We start from the raw sequence: 14133 nt of genomic DNA, 5'->3' as shown, positions 1-14133 counted from the left end.
AAACTAACCTTTCAAATCTATAAACCCCTCTAGTCTATTATAATCTAAATATAATGATTTAAGAGACGGAAACCCCTCCACATATGATAGAATACTGTTATCGAAACTATTTGATCCCAAGTGAAGGTAATCCAAATTTCTCAATCTTTGTAACTCATAACCACCTGCATAAAAAAAAAATTAAATTAAGACCTCAGATAAAGAATAAAAAAGGATATTATTGGATTAATTTAATTATAATTGATTGATCAAGAGGCATGTAATTACTCTTAAGAGCAAAACTAATCTAAATATTTTGTAATACTTAAGAGAGCAAACCTTTCTTCTCAACCCAACCAGCTATACGATTACCCCACAAGAAGAGAGCGTTGAGTTGTTGAAAGGGAAGAAACAAGGAGGTATTTAAGTACCAATCTCCCATTTCCTCATTCCTTATATTGCCAAGATAGAGTTCGGTGACTCGACCTGTACTGCTGTTGCACTCAATACGTTCCCAAGAACAACAGTGGATGTCAGCTTCTATCCAGGAGGGAAGGGAGGTGCCATTGGGATAGTTCAGAGAGTCTTTGAGCTGCAAGAGAGCGGTTCTCTCTTCATCCAAGCAACCAAGAGGCAGCCATCCTTGCAGGGAAACCGTCGTTACAAACACCGTCAACATCTGAAGGAACAGCCCCATCTAAATATCAGAATATAAATGGTGATCAATATTTGTTATAGAGGACAGCTAGTGAGGAGGCTCGGGCTTTTATAGAGGACTTCACGGACCCATGCCGTGGAAAAAACTAATATAAAATTAATTTAGATTAATTTTAAAAATAATCATCAATACTAACTGTCGAATCACAAATGTTTAAGGAGCACTTTTAGCTGTGCCACACGTAATTTCCATTAAATTCGAAAGGCATGATTTTCCACACATAATTCTATAAAGAAAGGAGCCAGTTTTCTATATCCATCATTGTCTTGAAAATGGAAAGTGAGCTCATAGCATTAACCTTTATTCATTTATTTATTTTTCAAAAAAAAGAAAGAGAAACAACTTTGACTTGGGGTCAACTTTCCAAGAAGGAATCAGCCTTATTAAATTTGGTTCGGCATGAAAGGTTCCCCTGAGATTTAATTTGGTCTAGGTTTAGAAAACATTAAATGAAAGGTGACCAGTCAATCCGTACTCTAATTAACCTAATCAAAACTTAGTTTCACTTCTTTAACTAAGTAATTTTAATTTTTTTCAAAAAAATCTTGAAATCACATAATTTAAGATTGACACCGGTCAATATAAGCTAATCTGCTCAAGCCATGACTAAATCCTGATCCGAGTACTAGGGCTGACATTGTTTAGTAACTTTGGTTTCGATGAACAAAACATTAATGTCGTATATAATTTTTTTTATAACATTTTACAAATATAATTCGCATTCAAATAGACACATTCATAAATTGATAAAATAGTTATTAATATTTATTTTTAATATATATATATAATGAAATATTTTAAGAGTTGATTAATATTGTTAAACCATATATGTTTTGTATTTTTTTTTTTTTAATTTCATTCTTTAATATTGAGTTTGCTTATCCCGATCTCATGATTCGAATTGCGAATTTGACGGCTTAACTTAGGGTTTTTTTCTTCAATCTCATCCTTCAATAAATAGTTGATTTGGAAATAGGTTTCATAATGTTTTTTTGTCTGATTTCTATGAGGTTATCGTAATCTTATTACATGTATTACAGGTTTGACGGGTTAAATCAAGTTAACTCGGGTTAGGTTTTTTTATGAACTTTTTAATTGAGTGTTTTTTTTTTTTTTTAATTTTCATCATTCAATGTTTGGTTGATTGAGAATTATATTTCATAATTTGTTTTGATTTATTTTATATGTAGTTATCCAAGTTGCATGACTTGAGTTGTGGGCTTGGCATTTTAACTTGGGTTAATTTGAGTTATTTGTTTTATATTTTTTTTATTTATCTTATATTTTAATTTTATCTTTCATATTGAGTTGATTAGGAATTGAGCGTATAATTTATTTTGATTTGCTTTCTATGAGGTTATCTCGGTTTCATGGTTCAGATCTCAGATTTGATGGATTTACCCGAGTTAATTAAGGTCAATCTAACATGTTTTAGTCTTAATATTTGTTTTAAAAGATATTATCTTGGGTTTTTTTTTTAATCAAACTATATATTTTAAACCATCCTACAATTTGTATCTGGATCTGTCAAGTAGACCATGTTATATTTTTAACATTTAAATTTTTTCTATTAAAATAAATATTAGTAATCAAAAGTTTAATGATTAAATTTGAAATAATCATATCTAATAACAAAATATTTTTAAATTTTCACAACTTTTAGAATGTTTTTTTCCGTCCAAAAAAAGAAGAAAAATATTTTCATAAAAACCAAGTCAAATTTTTCTTTTACAAGAAAATATTTTTCATTAACTTGTAACTTTACTAAAGAAACATGAAAATTTAAAAAAAAAATAGACTAAAGAAAATCACTTTCTATGGAACAAACCTGTGTTGCTGTGAAGACATTCCAAAAAAATAAAATTCGTGAAATATTAGCCATTCCAGAAAGAGAGAAGCTTCCACTCTTCCTCCTATATGATTAATTAATTAGCGGGTTGGAGAGTGGGAAAAACACGTTTGTTCTATTTTCTTCACTTTGTCTCTACATTATTATTATTGTCACAAAGTGGGTATATTTCTTTTATGCTTCAAGATTTGAATCGAAAAAGAGGATCGTAAGAAATTATTTTTTTATAAATATACCATTAACTTTGGATGTGGATAAATTAAAGCCCAAAAGTTAGAACTTGAGCGGCAATTTCCCACAACCATAATGAGAAACTGCTTCTTACATTTTTAATGAAATACTTTTGATTATAAAAACCACTTTTTCATAACTTTTAGAATGTTTTTTCTGTCCCAAAAAAAATATATTTTTTATAAAAACCAATCAAAATTTTTTATTTACCGAAAAATATTTTCATTAACTAGTAACTTTACTAAAGAAACATGAAAATTTTAAAAAATAGATTACAGAAAATCACTTTTTAGCTATGGAACAAACCTGTGAAGACATTCCAAAAACTAAAAATCGTGAAATATTAGCCATTCAAGAAATAGAGAAGCTTCCACTCTTCCTCCTTATATGATTAATTAATTAGCGAGTTGGAGAGTGGGAAAAACACGTTTGTTCTATTTTCTTCACTTTGTCTATACATAATTATTGTCACAAAGTGGGTATACTTCTTCATTTATCCTTCAAGATTTGAATTGAAAACAAGGGTCGTAAAAAATTAATTTTTATAAATATACCATTAACTTTGCATGTTGTAAGGGGTAGGTTAGGAGAGTGAACTGGGTTTAACTTAAATTTTTTTTCTTTTCTATTTTATTTTTAATTTTCTCTTTCAAATTTATTTTTAAAAATTAGTTTTGTTGGGACTTGAGTTTTTTTTTTTTTTATTTCTTTACTTCTTTCAGGATTATCCTGGTTACGAGTAAATCAAGTTATTGTCCATTCAATATTTTTTTTTTTTATATTAGAAAAAAACTGATTTTAACAATGAAGATTATAAAAGGCCATTGTTACAAACTAAAATTTCAAGATGAAGAAATCTGAAGGAGCAAACTACCAACTTATCAAAATCTAAGCAAGTGGTTTCTAGATAAAATAAAGGAACCACGTTAACATCACTAGTAGTTTCTAGATAAGCATAACCCTTTCAATTAAAAAGCTAGAGGTAATCTAAAAGGTGTAATTTAATTGGTCAAATTCTAGGTTTGTTTCCTAGAGGTCACCAGTTTGAGTCCTGTAAATCTCAGAATCATTGAAAGCTTACATAATTGTTAATTTTAGAACCCGTGAAATTAGTCGAGATGTGAATAAATTGACCTAGACATTCTTGTTAATGAAAAAAAAAAAAAACTAGAGGCACGCAAATTCCCACAAACCCTCTCGCACCCCATAAAAGAAATAATGAAACATGGTGGGGAACAAATAAATTGTTTTTTAACGTACACAACACGGTTGTTCTTCCATTTAGCATATTCATTTGTATCATAAAATAAATTTATTTTTAAAATAATGAAACATGCTTGACTGATAAATTAAAGCCCAAAAGTTAGAACTTGAGCGGCAATTTCCCACAGCCATAATGAGAAACTGCTTTTTACATTTTTAATGAAAATATTTTTGATTAAGAACATAGAGAAACTGCTTTTTACATCCTCGGCACCTACAGTTGTTCTTCCTCTATTTGTATTTTCAATAATTAATAATGCTGCCTGATTAACATAACACTAAATCATAAAAAATAAAAAATTTTGATTGTGGAATGGCAAGCTAGTTGGATCTATTTTTTTTTTATATAATTAAATTAATTATTTTGATAAATGACACTTGTATTTGGGGAAAAATAAAAAAAATAATCTTATTGCAATAGAGGACATTTTGGAATGCGGTGTAAACAGCATTTCACCAATGTCATAACCTAATTTTTTATTCTTTTATTGTAATTATTTTATTTACTGAAAAAAAATAAAAAATAAATAAAGAATGAATTAAGATTTGGGTTAAGGGCAACATGATTGGAAGTTTAAAGATTTAATTAAATTTTGACTAGTTTAATTAATCAAGTCAAGGGTTTGATTAGAGAATTGATAAGTTTTGAGACTTAATTGAACTTGGAATTAATTTAATTAATGAAATCAGGGATTTAATTGAAAACTTATCAAAGTATAAGGCTGATTCTAGTCAAAATTATGCTAGATTAGAGTCCAAGGACTGTTTTGTAAAATACCCTGAAATGCTAAGGTCCAATTAAAGTTTATCCAAGGGCCTACTTACAAAAATTTCAAAACTTCAAGGACCAAATCATAAATAGCAGTTGAATGGGAAAACGGAGCCGTTTCTTGGACAAAACTGTTCACTGTCTTCTTCCTCCGTTTCTTAAGTTTCCAGCCAACGCTTAAAGGGTCGGTTACAGGGCATTTAGGAGGCCAGTCGTTACCACCGATTTTGGCCTTATAAAAGGAGAGAGAATCGCAGCCAAGAAGGAGGAGGAATTGGAATGAAAAGGGGACAAAAAAACCAGAGAAAAAGGGCAGAACCGAGGGAAGAAGAAAAAGCCATGAATGGCAGAGGGGAAGAAAAAATGGGGCAAAGCTGGGGAATTGGACTAAAAAGGGGACGAAAAACAAGTAAGAAAAACCCAGAAAAAAAAAAAACAAAAAAAGCTAAGAAAACACAAGCTACACACAGCAAAAAAACCCAGACCCAAATTTCAAAAGGAGAAGCCAGCACCGTCCTTTGTTCTTCATCACAAGGAATGAGGAACCAGGGGAAAAATTAAAAATAAGAGCAGAGCCGGGAAGCTGAAAGCAGAAACAAAGCAAATACAAAAAGGGCAAAGAGACAGAGAAGAGAAGAAAAGAAAAAAACGAAGGGGCAACCATTCCGTTCCTGCAGAAAAAGAACAACCCAAAAGACACTGGAGCCACACCGGGAAACAAAAGAAAACAGCCACCACGCCATCGTCTTCGTCGCCGTCCTTCGCTTCACAGGTAAGTTTCCATTCTCTTCATTTAATAAAACTTTCAAATGCAATGTGAAGGCATAGTTTTTAAACCCGGCCCGGCCCGGCGGGTCGACCCGGGACCCGGCCGACCCGGGCATGAAACCGGTCCGGGTGAAGGCCAAAACCCGCTTGGGAATTGGCCCGGCCAAACCCGGTCGACCCGGCGGGTCGACCCGGGACCCGGACGACCCGGGCAAACCCGGGTGAGACCCGGCCACTTTTTTTTTTTACTTTCCTTGTCATTAAACGGTGTCGTTTAATGACATATCCTACTGACTACTGAGCACCGAAGCGAAGACAGAAGAAGATCGAAATCGAAGAACTTAACCTAATCTCTCTCGCACGAATTGAACGGAGCAGAAGAAGAACGAAGCAGACGAAGAACGAAGCAAAAAATATTAAACACCGCCTTCAATCCACGCTGCAAAAGGTTTGAATCTCCTTCTCACTCTCTGTTTTGTTTATTGTTCGTTGTTTTCTCATTTCTGGGTTCTGGCGTCAATTTCAGTTTCAAGTTTCAACCCGATTCAAGATCATACTTCTTTCCCTCGCTGCCATCGATCTCACAGAAGAAGAAACCTCAGCCCTCAGGTATGTTTCTCCAACCCGATTGCTGCTACAATGTCTGTATTTTCTTCTACCAGTGACCTCTGTTTCAATAGCTCTGTTTCTTCTATTCGTGTGTGTTGTTTGTTCGTTCATTTGTTTGATGCTGCCAGTGGACTTAAATTGATGCAGAAATGTTAGAATGCTCTCGGATTAGAAATGTTAGAATTGATGCAGAAATGTAGGATTAGAAATGAACTGAGAAATGTTAGAATGCTCTCGGATTAGATTGCAGAAATGTTAGAAATGTTAGAATTGATGCAGAAATGCTCTCGGATTAGATTGCAGAAATGTTAGAAATGTTAGAATTGATGCAAAAATGCTCTCGGATTAGCTAAAAAACACATAGCAGCTAAAAAAATGGAAGCACGACAACACAATGAGCACTGAAAGATTGCAGATAAGAATGGCAATTTATGGAAAGTAATTTCAAAATCTCTTTTTGTATAATCCCATCCAGCTTTAGCACCCATTACTGTGCAATTTAAACATTCTTCCTTTCACGCAATGCCCGATAATAAGAATGGTAAATGTCACCTTATCAGCGGTCACATCTCTTCTCTTCCATCTCTTTTAGAATCACATTCCCCTCGTCCACATTGCCAGCCTTGCAGAACCCATCAATCACAGGATTGTACATAAATGGTTTTGGAATTATACTACTATTCTTTATTTGCTCCAGAAAATCACGAGCTTCATTAAGTCTATTCTCCTTGCAAAGAGCATTAATGAGAACAGCATAAGTATAAACAATTAGAGATACATTTCTTGTTTTCATCACATTCCAAAACTTTAAGCCGTGGTTCACCTGACCAGCTCAATATAATTGATGTATAAGTCACAATGTCTGGTGAACAATCACTTCTAGACTGAATTTCCTTGAACAATTCACACCCTCTCTGTACTTCATTTGCCTTGCACAATCCATTTATAAGAGTATTATATATGACAACATCAGGTAAAACATCCAAACTCTCCGTGTCCTTGAAAAATTCAAGAGCTCTATCCACACCCCCTACTCTGCAAAGACCTCGGATAAGAATATTAAAAGTCCAAGTGTCAGGAGGAGATTGCATTACCAAATACTCTTTAAACAAGTAAAGAAATGGGATGAAATTTAATTTTTCATGATTGTTTACTAGAAATTCGAGCCTTGTGCAGGATTATGAGAAATTGTTATGGAGATACTGTATATCGAATTGGAGTGTTGAATTGAGAATTATTTTTGTCATGCATAAAGTTTATTTATATAAAATACTTCATGCATAAAGTTGAATTCAGAATTATCAGTGATGGAAAGTTATGCAATTCTATTGCATTATGTCAGGTTTGAAAATGTCTTCACATGATGGTAGTACTCCAAGTAGTGATCCTTCAACGGCCCAATCATCTCAACCTTCAATTTCCATGTCAAGTGGTAGTAGAGGAAAAACAGATTTAGCATGGGGTCATTGTAGAGAAGCTCCTGAACTTAGTGTTGGATGTAAAAAAACTAAATTAGTTTGTTTATATTGTGCTAAAGTATTTGCGGGTGGTGGTATTAATCGATTTAAGCAACATTTAGCTGGAGCTAAAGGAGAAGTTGGACAATGTCGCAAATGTCCTCCTGATGTTCGACATCAAATGCTTTTGAACCTTAAAGGAAATGTTGAAACGAAAAAAAGAATTAGAGAAATGCAAGCAGATTTCAATCCCTTTAATGCACAACAAAGGGAGCATGAAAAATTGATGATTAGGCAATTAGAATATGATGATGGTGATGATGAGGAGGAGGAGGAGGATGAGGATGTCAATACTAAAAAACATATGTTACCACCGAAGGTTGCAAAAAAGAAAAAGATTCAAAGCACCGGTACTGTAAAACAATCAACTACAAGCTATGGAAAGCAGAAGAAATCTGCAACATTAGGGACATATTTCATGCCGAGAACAACTCCTGGTGCTCAAAAGTCTCTTCAGAATTGTTGGCAAAGGAAAGAAGCAGTTGAACGGTGTGATCTTGCTTTAGCGAAGTGGATGTTTGATGCATGTGTTCCATTTAATGCTGTTAACTCTGTGTATTATCAGCATGCCATAGATGCTGTAACAACCATGGGTCCTGGTTATAAAGGACCAAACTTGCATGCTATCCGTGGTTATTACTTGGCAAAAGCGGTTGATGAAGTGAAGATTTATGTTGAGAGTTATCGGGCGATTTGGAAGAAGACTGGTTGCACATTAATGGCTGATGGATGGACAGATCAGAAGAGGAGGACTTTAATTAACTTCTTAGTATATTGTCCTAAAGGAACAGTTTTTTTTGAAAAACGGTGGATGTATCAGATGTCTCAAAGACTGCTAGATTGCTGTATCAGTTGTTTAGAGAGGTTGTTTTTGTATGTTGGGGGTAGAAAACATTGTGCATATGGTGACTGATAATGCTGCAAATTATGTTGCTGCTGGCAGGTTATTGATGGAAGAATTTCATTCAATATTTTGGTCTCCTTGTGCTGCTCATTTGCATCAACCTCATACTCCAGGACATTGGTAAATTGCAGTCAGTTGGTTCTGTTGTTGAGCATGCTTCTGGTATCACTAAGTATATTTATAATCATTGTTATCCATTGTATTTGATGAGGAAGTTCACTGGAGGAAAAAGAAATACTTCGTCCAGCTCCTACTCGTTTTGCCACCAATTTCATTGCATTGCAAAGCATTTTTAGCTCATAAAGATCAGTTGAGAGCTATGGTGACATCTAGGGAATGGGTCTCATCTGCTTATGCTAAAGATATCAAAGGAAAAAAGTTTGTTGAAAGTGTGCTAGACTCTTTGTTTTGGGAAGAATGTGCAATAATTGTGCGAATGAGTGAACCTTTAGTTCGAGTTCTACGATTGGTTGATGGTGATGCTAGACCTTCGATGGGATATTTGTATGATGCTATTCATCATGCAAAAGAAGAAATGATGAGGAGATTTCAAAAGAGAAAGCCTACAGTGAAACCTTTCATAGACATTATCAATAATCGGTGGGATGGACAATTTTATAGAAATCTTTATGCAGCGGCATTTTGGTTGAATCCTCGATTTCAATATGATGCAAATATAATGGATAAACATATGAGCACCATTTCTGCACTTCTAGATGTTCTTGAGAAGTATGCACATGGAAATCTACCATTACAAAGTAAGATTACAAGTGAGATGAAGTTTTTTAGGAATGCTAAACATGACTTTGGCCGAGTGTCCGCAAAAAATAATCGCACTCTTATGCCTCCAGGTATATAATTTGTATATTTAAAAATATTATTTGACAGTCTTACACTTTTACTTATTATTTTTTTGTATAGATGAATGGTGGATGACATATGGAACCAGCGCTCCAAATCTACAACAATTGGCTATACGAGTGTTAAGTCAAACTTGTAGTTCTTCGGGATGTGAGAGAAAATTGGAGTATGTTTGAACATATTCATTCCAAGAAAAGAAATAGATTGGAGCACCAAAGGCTGAATGACCTTGTTTACGTCCACTGCAATCTAAGATTGAAACAAAAGTATTTTTCTTATCTCTGATTCCTTAAATATTATTTTATCTTGTTTAGTAGCATTATTAATAGTCATATTGTGTTTACCTTCACTTTTAATATATAGGAATTATTGGAAAGGACGAAATTATGATCCAATTAATGTTGAGACAATTTTTGACATTGAAAATTGGGTGGTCGAAGATGACCCATCAATCTTGACAACGGAAGAAGTAGAGAGTTTTCACCAAGCTCTATCAACTATGACCTTACAAGATACATTAGATGATGGTAATTAATGATTAATTATTTAATGATAAATATTATTTAAAATAAAGTTTTGTTTAACACATAATATTTATTTCTTAATTGTGTTTGAAATGTAGATGTCATAAAATGTTAATGATATTGAAGATGATTGTGACGATGAAGTTTCAAAGGAGCATGCTGATGATTTATTAGGTGTTGACGATATTGGCTCCATTCCATCGACATTTGATCCAAATTTTTCTTCCATGGAGACAGAATAACTTAATGTGTTAATTCAACATAAGTGAATGTGTTGTTGTTTTAAATTTTGATGTTTTGCAGAATAACTTAATGTGTTAATTCAACATAAGTGAATGTGTTGTTGTTTTAAATTTTGATGTTTTGTTTTAAATATTTTTAGAATTTATGTTGTTGGAATTTATGTGGTTGGATGTTTTGTTTTAAATATTTTATAATTTATATTTGGTTTGTATTTTGGATATTGAATTAAATTTATGTTGTTGGTTTATAATTTAAATTTGGTTTAAGGAAGTGTTGTATTGTAATTAGTTATGTGTTTTTTTTTTTTATATAGGTTTTTTTGGGTTGACCCGGGTTAACCCGGGTCAACCCACCTGACCCGTGACCCAGAAGGTCGACCGGGTCAATGACCGGGTCGGGTTTCAAAACTATGTGTGAAGGTAATTTAATTACCTTCACACTGTTCATGCACGCGTGAATTTACTTCACGCGTGCTTCGTCTTCTTTTGCCCAGCCCCAAAAAACTAAAAATATAAAATATAAAAAAGGTAAAAAATAATAAATAATAAAATGTATATGTATGAATAAAAATAAATATAAATTTATTGGTTTATTCATTGACGTCAGAGTCAGGAATAAAAATGTTTAAATTTATATTACTCATTGTATTTTTATTTTCATTTAGCTAGAAAAATAAAAAATATGTTCATGCATAGAAATAAATTTATTTTATTTTTTTATTTACTGACGCTAGAGTTAGGAATAAAAATATTGATCTAAATTTATTTTATAGCTACGTAATATTTACTATCGTTAGAGTTGGAACTATCCGTAGCTGAATATTCATTGACGCCAGAGTTAGGAATATTATAAGCAAATTATCATAGCCTAAACTAATAAATGTTTAGCAATTTAAGACAAAATCAGCAATGCAGTCTGCCTCAGGCAGAACGTTTAAGGGGTGATAATATCTTCCCTTTTACGTAATCAGTCCCGAACCATAGAATCTCTGCTGACAATCAGGGTTTCTAGTGACCATAATATTAGGTGGTGACTCTTTAAACAAGACATTTTCCCCTAAAAAAATAAGACGTCAAATATCTATTCTTTTTTCATAAATCAAAAATTATTTTTAGGGTCACCGCAATATCCAGGTGCGACAACCAAAATTATTTTTTTTTCTAAAAATTAATTTTTTTATTTTTTGAATCGTTTTGATGTGCTGATATTAAAAATAATTTTTTAAAAAAAAACATGATTTTAATGTATTTTAACATAAAAAAAATATTTTAAAAAATAACCACAACCACACTATCTATACATGGAGGCATTGGAGCCTTTAATATTTTGCAAAGGCATGGAACACGTTGCCAAATGAATGGAAGATAATTGTTGACTGCTGGCGTCAACCCAGAAAATTCTAAAATATTCTCATCATTTCCAAGAGAATTCTATCAAGAGGCATTCTTTCTTTATTCGGTAGGCAAGCAAAGTCAAAATGGAGTGGTAACTCATCATTTCCTAGAAAATTATATCAAGGAACAAAGATATTTTCGGAGAATAAATCAAACCAAAGCATTTCCTAAATTTTTCTGTATTTATTTGGTATAGAACCATCTTAATGGTTGATCAAAAACTTGATGGACAAATTGTTAAATAGGCTGTGAGAAAAAGAGAAATTCTTTATGGGTATCTAGAGAAGATACAAAGTGGAGTTGAAACTTGTTAATTCACCTTAAGAAGATACAGAGCCCTGAGTTATTGCAAAGACAGATATTTCAGAGAAGGTATTTTAGAGAAGGTGATGCTCAAGAGTTTTAAGGGAGTTTTCTCCAGAAAACAAAAGTCCATGCAAAACTTTTCCGACGAGCTCAAATTCTCAATTAATTAATTATAGATTGGGTTAAATTTCACACTATTTAAATAATTTTTTTTTTACTCTTTAGAATATATAAATGGACTATTTATGTCAGTAACCCGTTAATAATAATTTAAAATATATATATATATTTTAAAAAATCTATTAAACAAAAATAAAAAATAATTAAAAAAATTATATTAATATAAAATTCAAATATTTATTACAAATTTAAACATTTATAAGTTCAAATACAATTAATCTAGAATAAAAGCATTGGAGGAGGAGGAAGAGACAAGTTTTTGCCTAAACCGTGGGGCAAATAAAAGGGAGCACTTGTACCACCCATATGTGATATCTCCATTACCAATTGATGAAATTCAGTCATCTTAGCACCAAGTCATTCATAATCAACAGCAAAATGGGTCATTCGATCTTTAACTTGTTGATCTAAAACCGCCTCAAACCTAGAGTTTGAGTGATTAGAATCGATTGTGCGCACCCAACAGTTGAGAAATTATGGGTTGTTTGCAAGAACTCGGATGTAGTGTTAGACAGACTATACACCCGATTTCTATCGAGTCCACCAAACAATACAATCTTCAACCACAGATCCAGATCGAGATTAGAATGGGTTGAAGGATCGTCAACGTATCTCTCTTTCAACCTGATGTTATATGTATACTGGAAAAAAAAAAAAGTCAACAAATTCATAAAAATAATAACTTAAGAAAAAAATGGTTGAAAACAACATCTCACAAAGTACTGAACTCAGCTATCCATGAGCTATTGCACCTTATTTTTACAGTCATCAGTCTACACATGCGTTTCCACAAAAGCTCTATTAGGCTTGGTTCGCATAAAAAAACCATAGCCTACAAGAGAACATTGTTGTTAGTTAAATATATTTATAAAAAACAACAAATAAAAAATAGATGTAATTAAAAAAAAAAAATCTTACCATCTGCTTTACATGCGAAATGAATAGAATGGAAATGCTAGTGTCCATGCTAGCCGTGAAGATGTTGGCTCTGCTTTTCCGCATTAGAGTGTGATTGTCACACAAAACAATCAAACATCACTTGTTGAACATATTTCGCTTACACGGCCTCTGAGACATATGGAGATTTGAAATCCTTCCAACCTCTATCTCCTTTCAACCTGGAAGCTCTGTTTTTTTTTTTTTTTTGTATGTTTTTTTGCATTTTTTTTGCGCCTTATATAAAAAAATCATGCAAACCGACCTTTATATAATTGGGCTTGTAGAATCTCTTGACTATATCGAACTTGATTCAATAATCGAATTAAAAGTTATATGTTTTTCTGTCTGGCTAGTTGTTTGGTGTGATCATGCATGTTGTTTAGCTTAGCTCTATCCATTAATTCATAAAAGAGTATGCTAGGCTTTCTAAATTGCCTAGTTGTGGCAGATCTGCAACTCACTGTTTATAACCATCACGGTATCTGCCTACATCAAAAGCCTAAGAACTAATTTGCTGATTATGGATGCTGTTACAGAATGAAAATGAATTTCACTATACATACAAAGTTGGATCCTTAATTCTTCTGAAACTACAATGTCTCAGGCCAATGCTGTGATGATGTCATCATTGATGAGCATAGCTCTTCAGAAAGCAGTCATAGCCGAAACTAGGGAAGAAGTAGATACTGATGAGGCCAAGTTAAACACTGTTCTTGCAGTTAAGGCTGGTGAAGTTATACCAATTGATGCTGCTTTTACGAGGGACACAACATCATGCTGGAAAATGCACTAAAACAGCAGGTGCATTGCGTTCACATAAACATGGTAATAAGAATTCATCGTATAATAATCAGTGACTGTTGCACAACTGGAGGAGGAATCAAACATCCTAGTAGCTAAAAAAATGAAAACAAGAGGAATCAAACATCCTAGTCCCTAAACTCAACTGGAGACTTGATTAAATCCATTTGTGGAGTAAAATTAGGGTTCCGCACAATTCATTTTGTTGAGTAAAACCTGGTTTCTTTCGGATTTTGTCAAGTCTCTCCTGTCTTTCTCAGGTGTTTTTATAAAGTTAG

The 14133-nt window shown here is 32.9% G+C and overlaps 1 protein-coding gene across 1 annotated transcript; it reads left to right on the top strand.

Annotated features, from left to right (window-relative positions):
- Window positions 1-5690: 5690 nt before the first annotated feature.
- Window positions 5691-13847, top strand: LOC118031061 (uncharacterized). Its single transcript, XM_073408158.1, has 7 exons — window positions 5691-6025; window positions 6104-6186; window positions 7529-8472; window positions 8647-8727; window positions 8819-9458; window positions 9529-9587; window positions 13659-13847. Exons 3-7 carry the CDS (start codon window positions 7537-7539, stop codon window positions 13845-13847), a joined length of 1905 nt encoding a protein of 634 aa, XP_073264259.1. The 5' UTR covers window positions 5691-6025; window positions 6104-6186; window positions 7529-7536.
- Window positions 13848-14133: the final 286 nt, after the last annotated feature.

The sequence above is a fragment of the Populus alba genome, chromosome 3, assembly GCF_005239225.2.
Source record: "Populus alba chromosome 3, ASM523922v2, whole genome shotgun sequence".
In the NCBI taxonomy this organism is placed as follows: Eukaryota; Viridiplantae; Streptophyta; class Magnoliopsida; order Malpighiales; family Salicaceae; genus Populus; species Populus alba.
This window is presented reverse-complemented; position numbering and strand designations above follow the sequence as displayed.

What these genes read in the sequence shown, in the direction of transcription:
- LOC118031061 (XM_073408158.1), top strand. Translation starts at nt 7,537, where the DNA reads ATGTCTTCACATGATGGTAGTACTCCAAGTAGTGATCCTTCAACGGCC. An exon ending in GGACTTTAATTAACTTCTTA is followed by an intron (nt 8,473 to 8,646) that starts GTATATTGTCCT and finishes TGCTGCTGGCAG; the next exon opens with GTTATTGATGGAAGAATTTC. An exon ending in TACAACAATTGGCTATACGA is followed by an intron (nt 9,588 to 13,658) that starts GTGTTAAGTCAA and finishes ACAATGTCTCAG; the next exon opens with GCCAATGCTGTGATGATGTC.